Source organism: Liolophura sinensis, chromosome 4 (genome assembly GCF_032854445.1).
Source record: "Liolophura sinensis isolate JHLJ2023 chromosome 4, CUHK_Ljap_v2, whole genome shotgun sequence".
NCBI lineage: Eukaryota > Metazoa > Mollusca > Polyplacophora > Chitonida > Chitonidae > Liolophura > Liolophura sinensis.
In genome coordinates, this window is record NC_088298.1 from 7,929,071 (window position 1) to 7,943,650 (window position 14,580).

Consider the following 14,580-nt stretch of genomic DNA (forward strand, 5'->3'; position numbering starts at 1 on the left):
AGCCCGTGGGAAACCCACGACCATCCGCAGGTTGCTGACAGACCTTCCCATGTACGGCCAGAGAGGAAGCCAGCATGGGCTAGTCTTGAACTCACAGCGACCACATTGGTGAAAGGCTTCTAGGTCACTACGCTGCGCTAGCGCGCTAACCGACTGAGCCACGGAGGCCCCTGTACCTGACAGAAGCGCCGTTTCAGTTCAGATGTGAGCGAAAGAGGGTATTCACACAACTTGCTCTCCATAAGGCGTACTTTTGGCAGATTGCCCATGGCCTTTACCATGAATTATTGTGTGCAGTGTTCAGAATACTCAATCATATAAAGCCGTGCATAGACAGACCTTGCAACTGAGGCTGGACTTTGGCAACTGACAGTGTATGATCAGCGCTTGTTTTAGTTTCTGTAGCGGAAATGGGGATCACTGTCAACCGCACACAGCAGTCAAAAAACCTGGTCCCAAGACCACGACAATTAAGTCAGATTTTAATCTTAACTGACGGCATTATTTCTGAACTTAGATTTGAACTAAATTTTCATTTTCGTCATTAAAGTGTATTTCACAATAATACAACAAAAATGACTAAGGTATGTTACAATTTTAGTGCAGGAACACGTATTCAAGTTAACCCAGCTTCATAATCCTGCGGACAGCCACTTGATAACTGTTGAAAACCTGATAATAGTTGACATTGCCTTTGTACCCGTCAGGGAACACGTTTTGTGGGCCTAGTTACTGTTGGTTCAACTATGTGTTAAGGTTACTGTGTGAAACGTGGTCTAGGCTGTGCAAATTTGTAGGCAGACCTACATGTACTCGGAACCAAGTCACACCACATCTTCTTTGCACTTAATAAATTGACGAAGTATCTTTTTTGGCTAAGACACCCGAAGTCCCTGCAGGGCCCACCCATCAATTCGTTCAGTCTAATTCGTTTTCCAGTAGATTATTTCATATATGCTTTCATACCTGTTACTGTAATACTTCCTATGAAACTGTAACATCAGTTACTGGCAAGGTAACATAACTAAGTAACAGGGACTAGATTCACTGCACTTTTCAATACTGACCCAGTATCTCCTTTTTTGTTGTCAAGACGTGATGCCCGTCGAAGTTCCATGTATAGGCCTACTTTCTGAAAGTTGCTTCATGAACACACTAACAAAAGCCAGTCACAAAATCGAAAACAAAGTAAGCTTTGTGCAAAACCCTTTATCAGTTATATACATAGTTCTTGGGTTTGATGGAACATACAAAGGCTACATGATAAACGTCAGGTCTAGGGTAGTTATACAATGTACATGCAAATATGAAGCAAATTAATGTTATCTCCCTTACGCAATGGGAGTTATCTGCCCTTGAGTTCTGGCCGAATGCTTTACACTGTTTATACACATAACGTTATGACACCCGATTGCGCATGCAAGCTGAATAAACCGAATATTGTGAAATTAAGCCTGTTTTATGTCATCTTTATACATAATTATTGGCAATGCGCAAGTAACAATGAGCTATACAGTGATGAGCAATTCAAAATGTGCAACTCTAACCAAAACTTCTAATCCTTGTGGCTGAATTTCTCTAACACCTAAACTTCATCTTAATACACCACACCAACAAATGTCACCTTACTGAAGACCTTTGTAAATTTTTCAACTTTAAGAATCTGAAATTGGAACAAATACTTCTGGAATTGTCTGGGGTCATTAATAAATGAAGCAAATCTGAATATCTGATGCACAAGCAGACTGTCAGGTGCGTGGATTCATTTATACAAGATTTACAACACTTTTAAACAGACATAACTTTCTGACTGTCTTGAGTAGCAGAATATTACTAAAGTTTTATACACCATTGAAGGATTCAAGATGAAAAAATCTCCTTAGTTCAAATATTAGATTTTCAAAGACCTAGAACCCAACAAAGAGAGACCAAACAACCTGACCAATGAACTTGTGGACTGTTTGCTGGCGTTTTTGTGATACGTCTAAATTAAAGAAAAATAAAACAATCATGTGAAGCAGCGTCCATCCCAGATGTAGACTGATCTATCCAGATATGTAGACAGATGATACACAGGCTTGGTTAATATACAACATGTGTGCTAAACAGGTGAGCCCCCTGTGCAAGGTATCTCTTTAACATACAATAACACTTTTGTTTGCACCCTTAAGAAAGTTCCTCTTAAGATAGACCATCACTAAACTAAAGATCTCCATGTCCCTACTCATCTCAGAAAAGCCCACTGAAGGATTTCCGACCCCGAAAACTGTCCTCGGGGCTTTTGCATAAAGTGACCGCAGTTGTTTGTAATTACCATCAAGACACGTGCTAAGAAGATATTTTGCCATGGTAGTTACAATCAAGTTATCCAACAATCGCTTTGTACAAGCAGCCCCAGCAGGCAACATGTACGTGTACAAAGAATTTTAGGAGTTAGCAGAAGCATTTGTTCAGTTTATTGAATGGCAAAGAGATTAACTCATGATCTTATGGCCAGCCAAACAGACTACGGCATTGAACTCCAAGGATACAACAACACAGGACTTCATATATAATATATACTATATATACACAATCACACCCTGACATAATTAGTTTTGAGTGGGTTTCTTTTATAATATGCAGCCTTTCTTTCAGTGCTTTACACAGTAGATATCATTTATTCCATTGGCTCACTATAAAAAAGTGGGGATGTTGGATAATAATCCAACATGGTGTTGAAAACATAAAAGGGTAACCCATATGCCATTTAGTTGTGTACAACTTCACAGCAGTCTAAAACATAAATTTGCTTCCCAACTTGACGAAACCTGATCTTTCAATCCATCCCAGCCACACTACTACTCCCTGCCCTCCTCCCCCTCCCCTGCCCCCCCCCCTCCCCCTCCCCTGCTAAGCCAAGCTATATCAGTTCTACCACCAAACCCAAAATTTAATTAGAACATCTTCATATAAAGTTAATTCCAGGGAAATTCATTGAATGATACACAACGTACCTTGCAATATTCGCGATTATAAATACATACATATACATATACATATATATATATATATATATCGAGTCAAGAATGAATCACTTTACCTTCAGGATATCAACATAGCCTGAAATGCATGGGTATCCACACACATGTAGCAGTCACCAAATCACTGCAGGCCATGCAATGGTCAACCATAGAATGGCAAGCCGTACCCAGACAAACCCTGACAGACTCCTTGTATTCTGCGATATAAACTGATAGTTTACCGTTTCTAAATGTAACAACTGATTTAAGTGATTCACATGATTCGCTGTCCCTCCTCCCCCCACGTCCCCCGATTCTCCATCACCCTGTTAGAAGAAGCTGTGATTTCTCTGCGACGAAGGCCCTTTTCTATGCTGGTGGTACCGTACCATCTTGCCGAGACCATGCAGTCATCAGTGCAGCCAGGGAAAAGGGAGATAACTCTGGAAAGTTGGCTCCAGAGTACCAAAAGATACATCATAGTACACTTTACATAACACCATATGTGAAATGATTGGACCAATGTTCCATCACATGACATGACCAGCCAATCAAATATTTTCCTCTGGTTACTTGCAGCATCCCCCTTCTGAGGACTGTGGTTGGTCACTGTTCAGTCGCACGCCCTGTTGTCTCTGCTGAGTACCTCCTCCAGCTTCATTTTTAGGTAATTTCTTTGCTATAACAGTAAGAAATAAAACTGACTATTAACCCATATGTTTTTTGTTTTTTTTTTTTGCATTTCTAAGCTACAGCAGATCACTTATGATTTCTTGGAATATCCCATCAATTAATCACCATGCCAAAGTGCTGTACCAGATTGCTGAAATATTTTTGTATTTCTTCTTCCAATAGTTCATAAAGATTCCACAAAACTACATGTATAACAGACTTCTCTAAATCCAGAACATAAACAAAATAAATGAACACAAAAATGAGCTTTTAACCTTTCTAGATATCCTACCACTGGGCACTCAGCCATCGGAGCAAGTCGCTCATAGCCTGTACATATTTATCCAGTTTTAATTCTAGACTAGATTGTCTTCACTGGGCAAAAGTACATTTGCTAACAGTCTCTGTGGTATTCACTCCTGGTTTCTTTTCGCTGGAAATTTTTGCATTCTCTTCGGTGTAATCTGATGCATTATTGCACGACTGTATCAGCGTGAAAATACCCGATAACAACTGGCATTAGCTTGTTGTACAGGCAACATGTTTATCTATACACAGATCTATTGTATTGTTTCAAGTATCAAATACGTATAATACACTACGATTTCTTCTTGATGAGCCACAATTTACACCAAACCTTCAACAATTTGTGTAAAAAGGTCATTAAAATTTATTTATCAAACATCTGATACACAGTATTTTTGTTATTGGAAGAATTCCTAAACTGGATGATCACTTCTGTTTTACAGGTAAAAGAAAACAGAAAGCCCAGGGAGTAACCCTTGAAAACATTTATTTCGGGTAAATGTACTCACCTATTGCAAGAAATATGTCATTAACGCTCATTGCTGTTTTAGCTGAGGTCTCCATAAATAATAAACTATTTTCTTCTGCATAGGCCTGTGCCTCCTGAAAAAGACAAAAAAATATAAAAAATTATTTTTTTCCTGTGTCTAAAAAATCTTAACTGTGATTTTATCCAACTTGCTTTACCCAAATCCACGTCTTCACATGCCGTGTGGGAAGTTAAAAAATCTGACCATTTAACGCTGACTGCTACACACTGGTATATGTAAAGCACAGCTTCTGGTTTGTCAAGGTGTGTATCATAAGACTGTTCACTGTGTAATGGCATGTCATATACGTTTCCAATCTAGCTAACCTTATTATATAAATCAAAATCTTTTCAATTGCAGAATACGCACACACAGTAACAGTTATAAGACATCAATCACCACGTACCCAAGAAATGTTTGCTTGGGCTATGACATTGCTTTTAGTGATATTTCAGTTATATCGTGACCGTAACAGACTGGACCAAACACGGACATATTTATAGTGCAGCCTCACTAGGAAACCATGCCAAAGATGAGGTTCTCTATCAACTACGGCCTGTGATTTGTGGACTTGAACCATACTCACTTCATAATCAACCATCCTCTTGTTAGCCAAGTCAGCTTTGTTCCCGGCCAGAGCTATCACAATATTGGGGCTGGCTTGTCTCTGTAACTCCCTCACCCAGGTCTTGGCCCGACCAAATGTGTCCTGCAACACACGAACAGAATTAATAAGGACAAGGTGAACTTAACTTTAGTGATCAATGAACACAATGTTTATTTATTTATTTATTTTTTCATGTTCATTCATTGGTCTAGTTCATGTCACAACTGTATTTGGCTATTTACAGGTGAGAGAATCTTTTCCATCAAACTAGTTGAAGACATCTCTTCTACTAGCTGTCCCCCATTTTAATAGTAAAACAATTACTTTTGGCCATTTTGGTCAAAGATTAACTTAGATTAGATTAAAACCCTGATTTCGCTTAAAATCAGTTGATCAACTGAAGACTTTTATGGAAACATGTAGGGGAGCTGACTGGAAGCCAACACTCAAGTCTCATGATATATAGACGTGGTGGAATTCATTTCATTGGTGTTTACCTTCCGTAAAAAAGAATTTTTAACTCCTACAACCAGATTTCCCAGAGTAAACCATTCCCTCGTGCCATGTGCCAGACAAACCAATGGCAATTCTATTTGAAAATACTGAGCTCACTGCAAAGGGACTGACTAGTTCCAGCTATATAGAAATGTAACAGGGCAGCCCACAAATTAGATCAACCTCCATCAAAAGTTATCCATCCTCACAAAATAGGGAGAGCTCCTTAACATACTTAACGCTGTAGGAGAACAAAACATAAAAAATGATGCCAAAATCAGATGAAAGAGCGTGGAAGATTATTTGCAAATATGGTCCTTAGAAATTTTCTTTCGTTTTTCTCTTCCGAGAAAAAAGGGGTATTTGAAAATATATTTGTATGGTGGGTATTTGGAACCAACTCCTGGTATATATCTTCTTTGCATAATAATGTTCTAAATACATGTAAAGATGTAATGTACGTCTAACAGATTTATTTGAATGTAAATTTGTTGTTTATATCCAAGCACATACCTTTAATTTGAATAATGACAACATTTACGGATATACTAAAAATATAGGTTCAACAAAATTGCTAACAAAACAAAAAAATTCAAGCGCAAATACATTCTTTAAACACTTGTTACATCCTCATTTATAAAATTATTAGGCAAGGACAACATTATACATATATATATATAAGTACATAAGTTAGGGGTGCCCACATTAGAGCATACCCTAAAAAATGTCCAACATAATCAGGAATTGTGCATGATAAATTTAGCTTAAATCTTCTTAAAAATTTCTCACATTTATATAAACTGAATGCAGAAAAATTTATAAGTACCACTGCCACAATAACTTGTTATATACGACAATAAATTACGGTTTATTAACCTAAATATGAAGGTCTAGTTCAAAATTAGACAACTGAAAGGCAGTTTAAATTGAAGAGCTGTATTTGGCCCTGCCTCTTGGCATAGTGCGCTCAATAATTCCACTTTCCACACGTTTTGTCGTAAAAGGTCTACTTCCAGTATATATTTCTTTGACTGGTGTCTTACCGTGCACTGAAGAATATATCATTCATACGACGACGGCTAGCATTATGGTCTGAGAAACTTTCAGAAAAGAAGTAGGACAGTTAAGTGATTTACAAAAAAATGGCGCAAGATTGTTAATGTCTAATCATTAGCTTACCCTAAAATTTCACAAAAAGTCCAGTCTAAATCCAGTAGTAAATTCTGCAGAATTTCTCCTAAACCTGAATCATCTTCCATGAGTGAAAGCATCAGATACACGTACTTACCTGATTCGTGATATCATATACAACTATGGCAGCTTGTGCACCCCTATAGTACATAGGTGCCAGACTGTGGTAACGCTCTTGACCGGCTGTGTCCCAGATTTCAAATTTTACCGTTGTGTCGTCTAAACAGACTGTCTGTGTCAAAAATGCAGCTGAAACAAATCAAAGCAGAAAATCTGAGGTGAGAAATGAGACTTGTGCGGCCATAATGTGGCATGGACCTCTACATATTTATCCAGGGCCTGATTTACATGTACAGTACAGCTTAGGCTAAAAGTCAAACCCAGGCAGGAGATAAGCGCAACCCTAAAGGTCTTGTAGGGAGTTTGTAGAGGGCTTGTAGACAGTCTGTGACATGCACAGTCAGTGATTCGTCCACTGAAATTGATCACATACACGTGACTGAGGATTGTTAGGCCTATGTGCCGGCTGTGTGAATTTGACGACAGAAAATAGTTAAAATGATTTAAAAGATTATTGAACGACTAAAACAATATATGAAACTGAAGGAAAACATCTGATGTGTGTGTTTTTGATCGCAAAGTGGAAATCTTCTTTTAAGTAGTGATTTACAGTTATGTGAGATTTGTAGTGGATCAGTACGCCTACTAGAACTAGCTCATTTTTCATCTCCCAGAACAAGTTAAAAGATGGACAAATATCTTTCGTTTCTTCCATAGAAGGTCTTCCTTGTTTGGGGAGTCACTTGCCAGCGAAAAAGTATTTGCCACTCAGTGATAGAAAACCAAATTGACACTCTCAAAGCACCCACGTAGCAAACTCACGAAGGAAAAAAATGATTCGTTCTAAAGGTTTTTCTCAAAGAAAAGGTCATACGGTAATAATTTCCCATTTGCACCAATACACTTTACCCAAATTCTTGGTTTACCAGACACAGTGTAACTTTTCTTTTCTGACTCTGAGACTAAGAAATGCCTCCATGGAATTCATTCCACTCTATTAATTTATGCTTAACACTACACGATTTGAACCAACACACAGATGAACTGAGATGGCCTGTCAAATTTTACTTGCCTCAATTAAAGTCGAGGTAAAATGTATATGAACAGCTTACACGTGTATCAATAAAATTGTAAACAGTAGGAACAAATTAATCTCTCAAAACTGGCTGCTGGGACTAAATTCAGCGGTTATGTGTAAATTCCTCTCAGGTACATCTCTGTGGCAATTTAGTCAGCAACTGAGGAAGTCTGTACAGACAATCAATGATGTAGGATAAACTTCATAAACACACCAGTCAGTTTAACAAAAACATACACCAGCCATTTCGGGTTACTTGTTGAAAACGCTGGTAGCTGAGACTTGGCCTACATGTCTGTCAGCCGGAATTAGCACACAGTGAAAGGTCTGCAGCCTGGTGATGCCAGATTCTGACATGAACATGTGTTATCTTTTTTTTTTTAGTTCTTTTGACATGAAGCTTACACGATCCTAGCAGAGATATGAATACATGATGTTATTTAGACCTCACCTTTATATAAACATGACAAATGGTAAGACAAGCGTGAAGGACAAGCCTAGGCACAGTCACATAAGAGTGCTGTATGCCGGTGTTGGATTGTGAAATTTATGCCTGTTTACTGTAAAATATCTGTTGCGTGGTTCTACATGGCATAATATAAATGTATATCAAAATCAGTGTGCCAACTGTCGACATCGATCGGAGACTTTGATCACATATTTATTCCCTATGTCTGTAGATGGAACTACACTTACACCTTCCAGTGATAATCCCGCGCCTCAGCACACAGCACAGCCCAGAAAAGAGTTTGTTGCGCTGGTGGAGTGTTATTCAGTATCTCGGAGCACGTTACGAGCGGTAAAACAACTGACTTTTACTCTTAGCTTTAATGTCGGTTTCAAACAGCAACAGTCTTCACTATATCGGTATTTTAATTTGGGGCTACATATTACACTCTGGTGTAATTTCCGGTGATACACCTGAAAATGTAATCTCTGAGACACATGTATTCTCGCAGATACACGAATACATGTACTCTCGCAGACGCACGTGTAGATGTACTCTCGCAGACACATGTGTACATGTACTCTTGCAGATACATGCGTACATGTACTCTAGCAAGACACATGTACATGTACTCTCAAACACACACGTGTATATGTACTCTCACAGACACCGTGTACATGTACTCTCAAACACACACGTATAAATGTATTTCACACACGTAAGTGTACATGTCCTCTCACAGACACACAAGTAGCCTCACCTCCTATGGTACTCTCCTGGTATTCGTGGAACTGTCCTTTGACAAATCGTAAAACTAAACTAGATTTCCCCACAGCCGATTCCCCCAGTAGTACTAGCTTGAACTGGCATATTTTGCCCTGTGTTGCGCCGTTTGGCCTCTGAGTGCCCCCTCGCCCGGCCATCACTGTGCGTGCTGGTCTGTGTTACGACTGATCCCTCGACAATCCACAGGAAAGTTTATCACTGATGTCTGAAAACAGAGATGTTGTTATTCATATGATTTGAAAGATTCAAATTTTTTTTTAAGAGCAATTAGAATTGTGGATGGAAAAAAACCCAAACATGTGACATGTTTGTGATTTATTTATTTCACTGGTGTTTTATGTGGTACTCAAGAATATTTCACTTATAAGATGGCAGCCAGCATTAAGGTGGGAAGAAACCGGGCACAACCCAAGGGAAGCCCATGTCCATCCGCAGGTTGCTGAGGCCTTACCACGCACAGCCTAAGAGGGAGCCAGCATGAGCTGGACTTGAACTCAGAGCAACCGCTCTTGGGTCACTGCTCCATGCAAAGTGCTAACTACCTCGGCCATAGCGGCCCCTGTCGTGTTTGTGAGATATGCAAGACATTAGCATAATGTAACATGTACATATAGGTAAAGCTCATCACAGATACAAGCCAGTACAAATGCCCACCATCATGGTTAATACAAATACAGTTTAAACATGTTACATAACCTACAATAACTTTGGTAAGCTCATATGATTACATGTACATGTACACAGCTACTGGTTTCAATCAGCACTTGATTTTTCACACTTTCAGAATGGTGTTAAAGCAAACTTTAGGACTGTTGCTATGGCATGTGTGTATGGTCACCGAACTAGGACGTATACAGAACTAGTGAACAGTATAAATCTTCAATCCCATCTGAGGATAGCCAAACCTAACTGAATAAGATTCCTGTTCTAATAAACATGTATCACTGTGATAGTGTACACTCATATGCCTCAGTAATAAAAATGTAAACACGCTGTTTTGACACAGGTGCAAGTATATGTAAATCACTGTGCATGAATAATACACATGTATACACAGACGTACAAATGCCTATGTAATTCACAGCAAGTTGATAAATAAATCTACATGTACATGTACCTACGTCCGGAAACAGTGTCAACCAAGTCGTGACAGTTTCATCCATGTGTATATAATATACTTTACAATCTATTATTATATAGTCAATCACAAGACACTGTTCTTCTCAAATGAAATGGCATTGTTTTGAAATAACATTATCTGAATAATGTACATAAACATCAATGTGTGTATTTAAATGCAGCCTCAACCTACTTAAGAAAATTAAGATCTTAGTGAAACTGGTATCTTTTAGTCATTAGGCACAATCAAAATGAAATAAGTGTGTCAGCTGTCGTTGGCATTTCTATCCTATAACACATACTGTAATCCTAAAGACAAACCTCCATGAAAAGCATCTCATGGCTTAAAGGCTTTTTCAAGTAGAAAAGGTATGTAAGTTAAACATTTTTCAAGTGACACATTTGCTTGATTTCAAGTCAGAAAAACTTAAATGCTGACATCAAAAGTATCATCTTATGGTCTTCATATGCTTTTGTAACAGCATGTCTACATACCAAGGTGTAACTTCAGGTGAAATACAGTATGAATTTTAACTTACATAACATGACAAATACATAAATGTACTTACGACATGAATATGTGAAACCTTATGAACTGTCAAACGTTCAGTTTAACAAACATGAATCTCAATGTTAAGGAGTTTCTGTGTATATACATATATATATATATATATATATAATATCTTTCTACTTTTATAGCAAATGTAGGTCACTCATCACTAAAAATAGATGGCTGATTCACGTCTGAGAAGACATAGCCTCAGCCATTTATGTGAGGAGATCTCACCACAACTCTCCCTTGTCAATGAAATAAGTTAAGTAAAGGTCATGGGTCATGCCCACCATCACAGACAACAACTGTATGCATGGTAATGTATAACAGGATAGGAAGTTACAGTGACTAAGTGAAAATTATCTGTATGACATATGTCGTCCTGTCAGAACAAGTACCCTAATTCTTCAACCTTTTCAGACATAAGAGAACAATTTTTAATGCAATTTACACTCATCTTAAATTGATTTGAGACAAAACTACACTGGCTGGGTTGTTCAATTTCAGGGCTTCACAAAAAGTATAATTTTATCAGTCTACACCGAATAATGCCTTCAAAATACCCTTGAATAAACACCTTGTATTAAAACATGTAAAAAGAGTGAAGCATTACAGTACATATATATTTTTACTTCATGTATAGACACACTGTATATGTCTACTGAGCAGGCTTTATTTTCACTGTTGTTTTTATCAGAATCAAAATGAATTCACCTTGCACAACTTTGTTCAAGTGTTACTGTCATGGTATTAAATGCATACTGAAGTGATATGTTGCCATAACAGTTATGCCTGTTGTAAAATTCCCCACGCTTTGTAGAACAGGCCCCAGAAATCTGGTCCACATCCAGTATCATTAAAAAATAAACTCCGAAAGAAGGTTCTAAGATAATAAAAGTAGATGTCAACAGATTATGGGGAGTCCATGTTCATAACTTAAACAACGTGAAAAAATGTATACTCTACAGTAATAAATATAAGAATTCGAATGAGAATTTTCATAAGAATCAAAGCAGATTCCCCCAGTAGTGGTTTCCAGAGACATGATAAGAATGCATTCCCGAATTCCTGCTGAAAGTAATATTCTGCTGAGTTATGCTACAGTATCAGTGGGTATAGGTTGCCATGTTTTGGCTTTACCCGCTGATAAATGTAGTTTCATTTTCTCTTAAAACAGCTTTCTCACACAGCTATCGGTGAGTTAATTTCATGGCCAAACTGCCACGGAGACAAGGAAAACCCATACACAACATGTTATTGGATGATTTACGTCATGTGATTCAAATTAAAGCTCCAACTACATAACTGACAATGTATAAACTGGGCAAGGGAATTGTAAAGATCAAAAAAGAATGTGATCAAAAAGCGGACTATAATTAGGCTTTTCTAATTGGTCTGGTATTAAAATGAAAGCACTGTTTTGGAGAATGAAGCTATTATGCACATACTGCTGAGCAGGAATTCACATTCATATGTGAAGCAATGCTTTCTCCTTCTAATTCTTTCTAAGTCTAACAGACTAATGATATCTCCTGGATTGTCATCTACCACAGTTGGTCATTGGGAAAGCTGTTTCTTATATATTACGGAAAAAATTACGTTAAATGCTCTATAGTTTCACCCTGAAAATTTATTATGTGTATCCCATGATTCCAATCTATTTTGATCATTACTGGCATGGTCTCTGGGGGAAAGCAGCAGGGGTGGTCATGGGAATATGTGGACAGTTGACAAATCCAATACACAAGCTCACGCTTGATTGAGCAGTATCATGGGAGTAATACCAGGCAGTACCCATAATAACAAAATAAAAAATGAGAAAAGAGACAACAAAAACAGCATGTAGTTGCTGACGAAATCACCACAGGGTCACTGCTTTTGTCTACTACACTGCAAAGCAATTTTATGTACAAGTATATAGTTTGATTTCGCAAATGGTAACTGAGAGATTACTTGCTATGAGGCTTTGATCCCTATATCTAAATACCATTACATGTACATGTATTCCAGCAACCTATTTCAATCCCTCTTTCCTCTCTTTATTTCCCTCTTTCCCATATTTCATGTTCCTTAAACCAAACAACACGTTTCTATAAAACGATACATCCTTATACTTCTTTTATGACTATACATGTACCTGAATGCACTGACATTTGCATCCACACAGCTTAGACGTGGATAATAAATGGCAGCAGTAAGATTTGTCAACTCCATTATAACCTGTCCATCAACCTGACATGTACACAGACCATTCCCTCCATGAACATGTATACAATAACATTTCAAACAATGTTGTATTAGGACATCTGTGGAACAGACCTCCTGGATAAAACTTGCCATTGATTTAAACAGATAAGATTAAATATGAAAATTTAGCATATCAAAAATAGAAATAAAATTGTACTTCATCAAGGAGTATCACTCCACAATATTCTGCCAATACTTCCTGAGGTAAAGACAATATTCAATTAATACTTAACAAACTGGATTGTTCAGATGAGCAATAGTGTATCAGAGTTGAATAAACTTCCTGATGACAGCATACCCACTTTCTTGACTTAAGGCTGTTAAATGTATGCTAAATGGCTGCATATTTTACCCCTATGATTTACCGCAAAGGGACATATAACATAAAATGAAATGGGTGTAAAGCAGAAAAATCAGGATGTGCACTGTACCACTACAGGGCACTGAATTATCTTGCAAATTGCGTCAATCATTCAGTTGACCTAACACATGTGATTAAAGACATTATATAAATTTTTACAAAAAAAATAACAATAACTAAATTTAGATCTGGAGATCTAAAACTTTACATCTGTTCAACATCCAACCCCCCCCCCCCCCCTCTCCACCCCCCAATCCTCCCGACCTCCTCCTACCTCTTCTGTTGTGTATATCTTACATCTTGTCGAAATCAAAACAATCCGTGGATGAATACGGTGAGGCAATAATAAATAGAGTCTAAGAGGAGATCATTGCAGACTGGGGCAAATTATTCAAACCCACAAATACTACATAAGCTATGGACCAAATCATCGGAATCTGGGGTAAATGTCAACGACGGCAGCCAGGATGACAAGTGCTCTCACAAAATGACTTTAGCCCAGCTGAAATGAAACGAAATCTGCTGACATTTACGCCCATTCCACCTCAGACTTCCCCACATGAAGAACCAGAATCGGCTCTTTCGACAGCCACTACTACTGGGCATTTTAGTAACGCGCATATTTTCCTGGTCGTCGGTAAATTATCAAAATACTGGAGAGGTGGAGATTAAGTGCTACTATTTTGGGCCATCTATTTTGTCGGCCATTTTGGAAGTCTGAGCTTTATTCGCAGCCAACAATTTGATTTGTGCGGCGTTTTATTGCACAAATCGCTAAATCACAACCTACCACACTCACCTGAATGCGATCAGATTCGATCAAGCTATCTGTCAAAACTCAGAGGCTGCAGATTACAAGAATAACAACACCGATACTACAAGTGTATGTCAAGTTCCTCCCTCTTGGATTTCTGCACTATTTATTCACGGAACAGGATATTACTACGCGTCACTCACTGACAACCGCATTTCGTGCTGGAAAATAATTCTGATGTTTTTCGGATGCTTACAGCAAATTTGATAATCGTTTAAGCTAAGCATTCTGCAGATGTGCCGAAACAACAATAATCATGTCGTAAAGCAGAAGTTAAATTGCTTTTGTCATAAATTGCGTGTTTCGTTATC

General features: G+C 38.0%; 2 protein-coding genes across 3 annotated transcripts in view; one reads left to right on the forward strand and one right to left on the reverse strand.

The window, feature by feature from the left end:
• LOC135464328 (serine-rich adhesin for platelets-like) overlaps window positions 1-14,580 on the forward strand; it is a 375,213-nt gene that overhangs the window by 58,374 nt on the left and 302,259 nt on the right. The window lies entirely within an intron of this gene.
• On the reverse strand, window positions 3,069-14,546 carry LOC135464739 (ras-related protein Rab-5C-like). The gene is made up of 6 exons (XM_064742263.1): window positions 14,255-14,546; window positions 9,150-9,380; window positions 6,901-7,052; window positions 5,097-5,219; window positions 4,490-4,583; window positions 3,069-3,681 (listed from the first exon to the last, which is right to left on the reverse strand). The coding sequence occupies exons 2-6, from the start codon at window positions 9,310-9,312 to the stop codon at window positions 3,572-3,574; spliced, it is 642 nt and encodes a 213-aa protein (XP_064598333.1). The 5' UTR covers window positions 9,313-9,380; window positions 14,255-14,546; the 3' UTR covers window positions 3,069-3,571.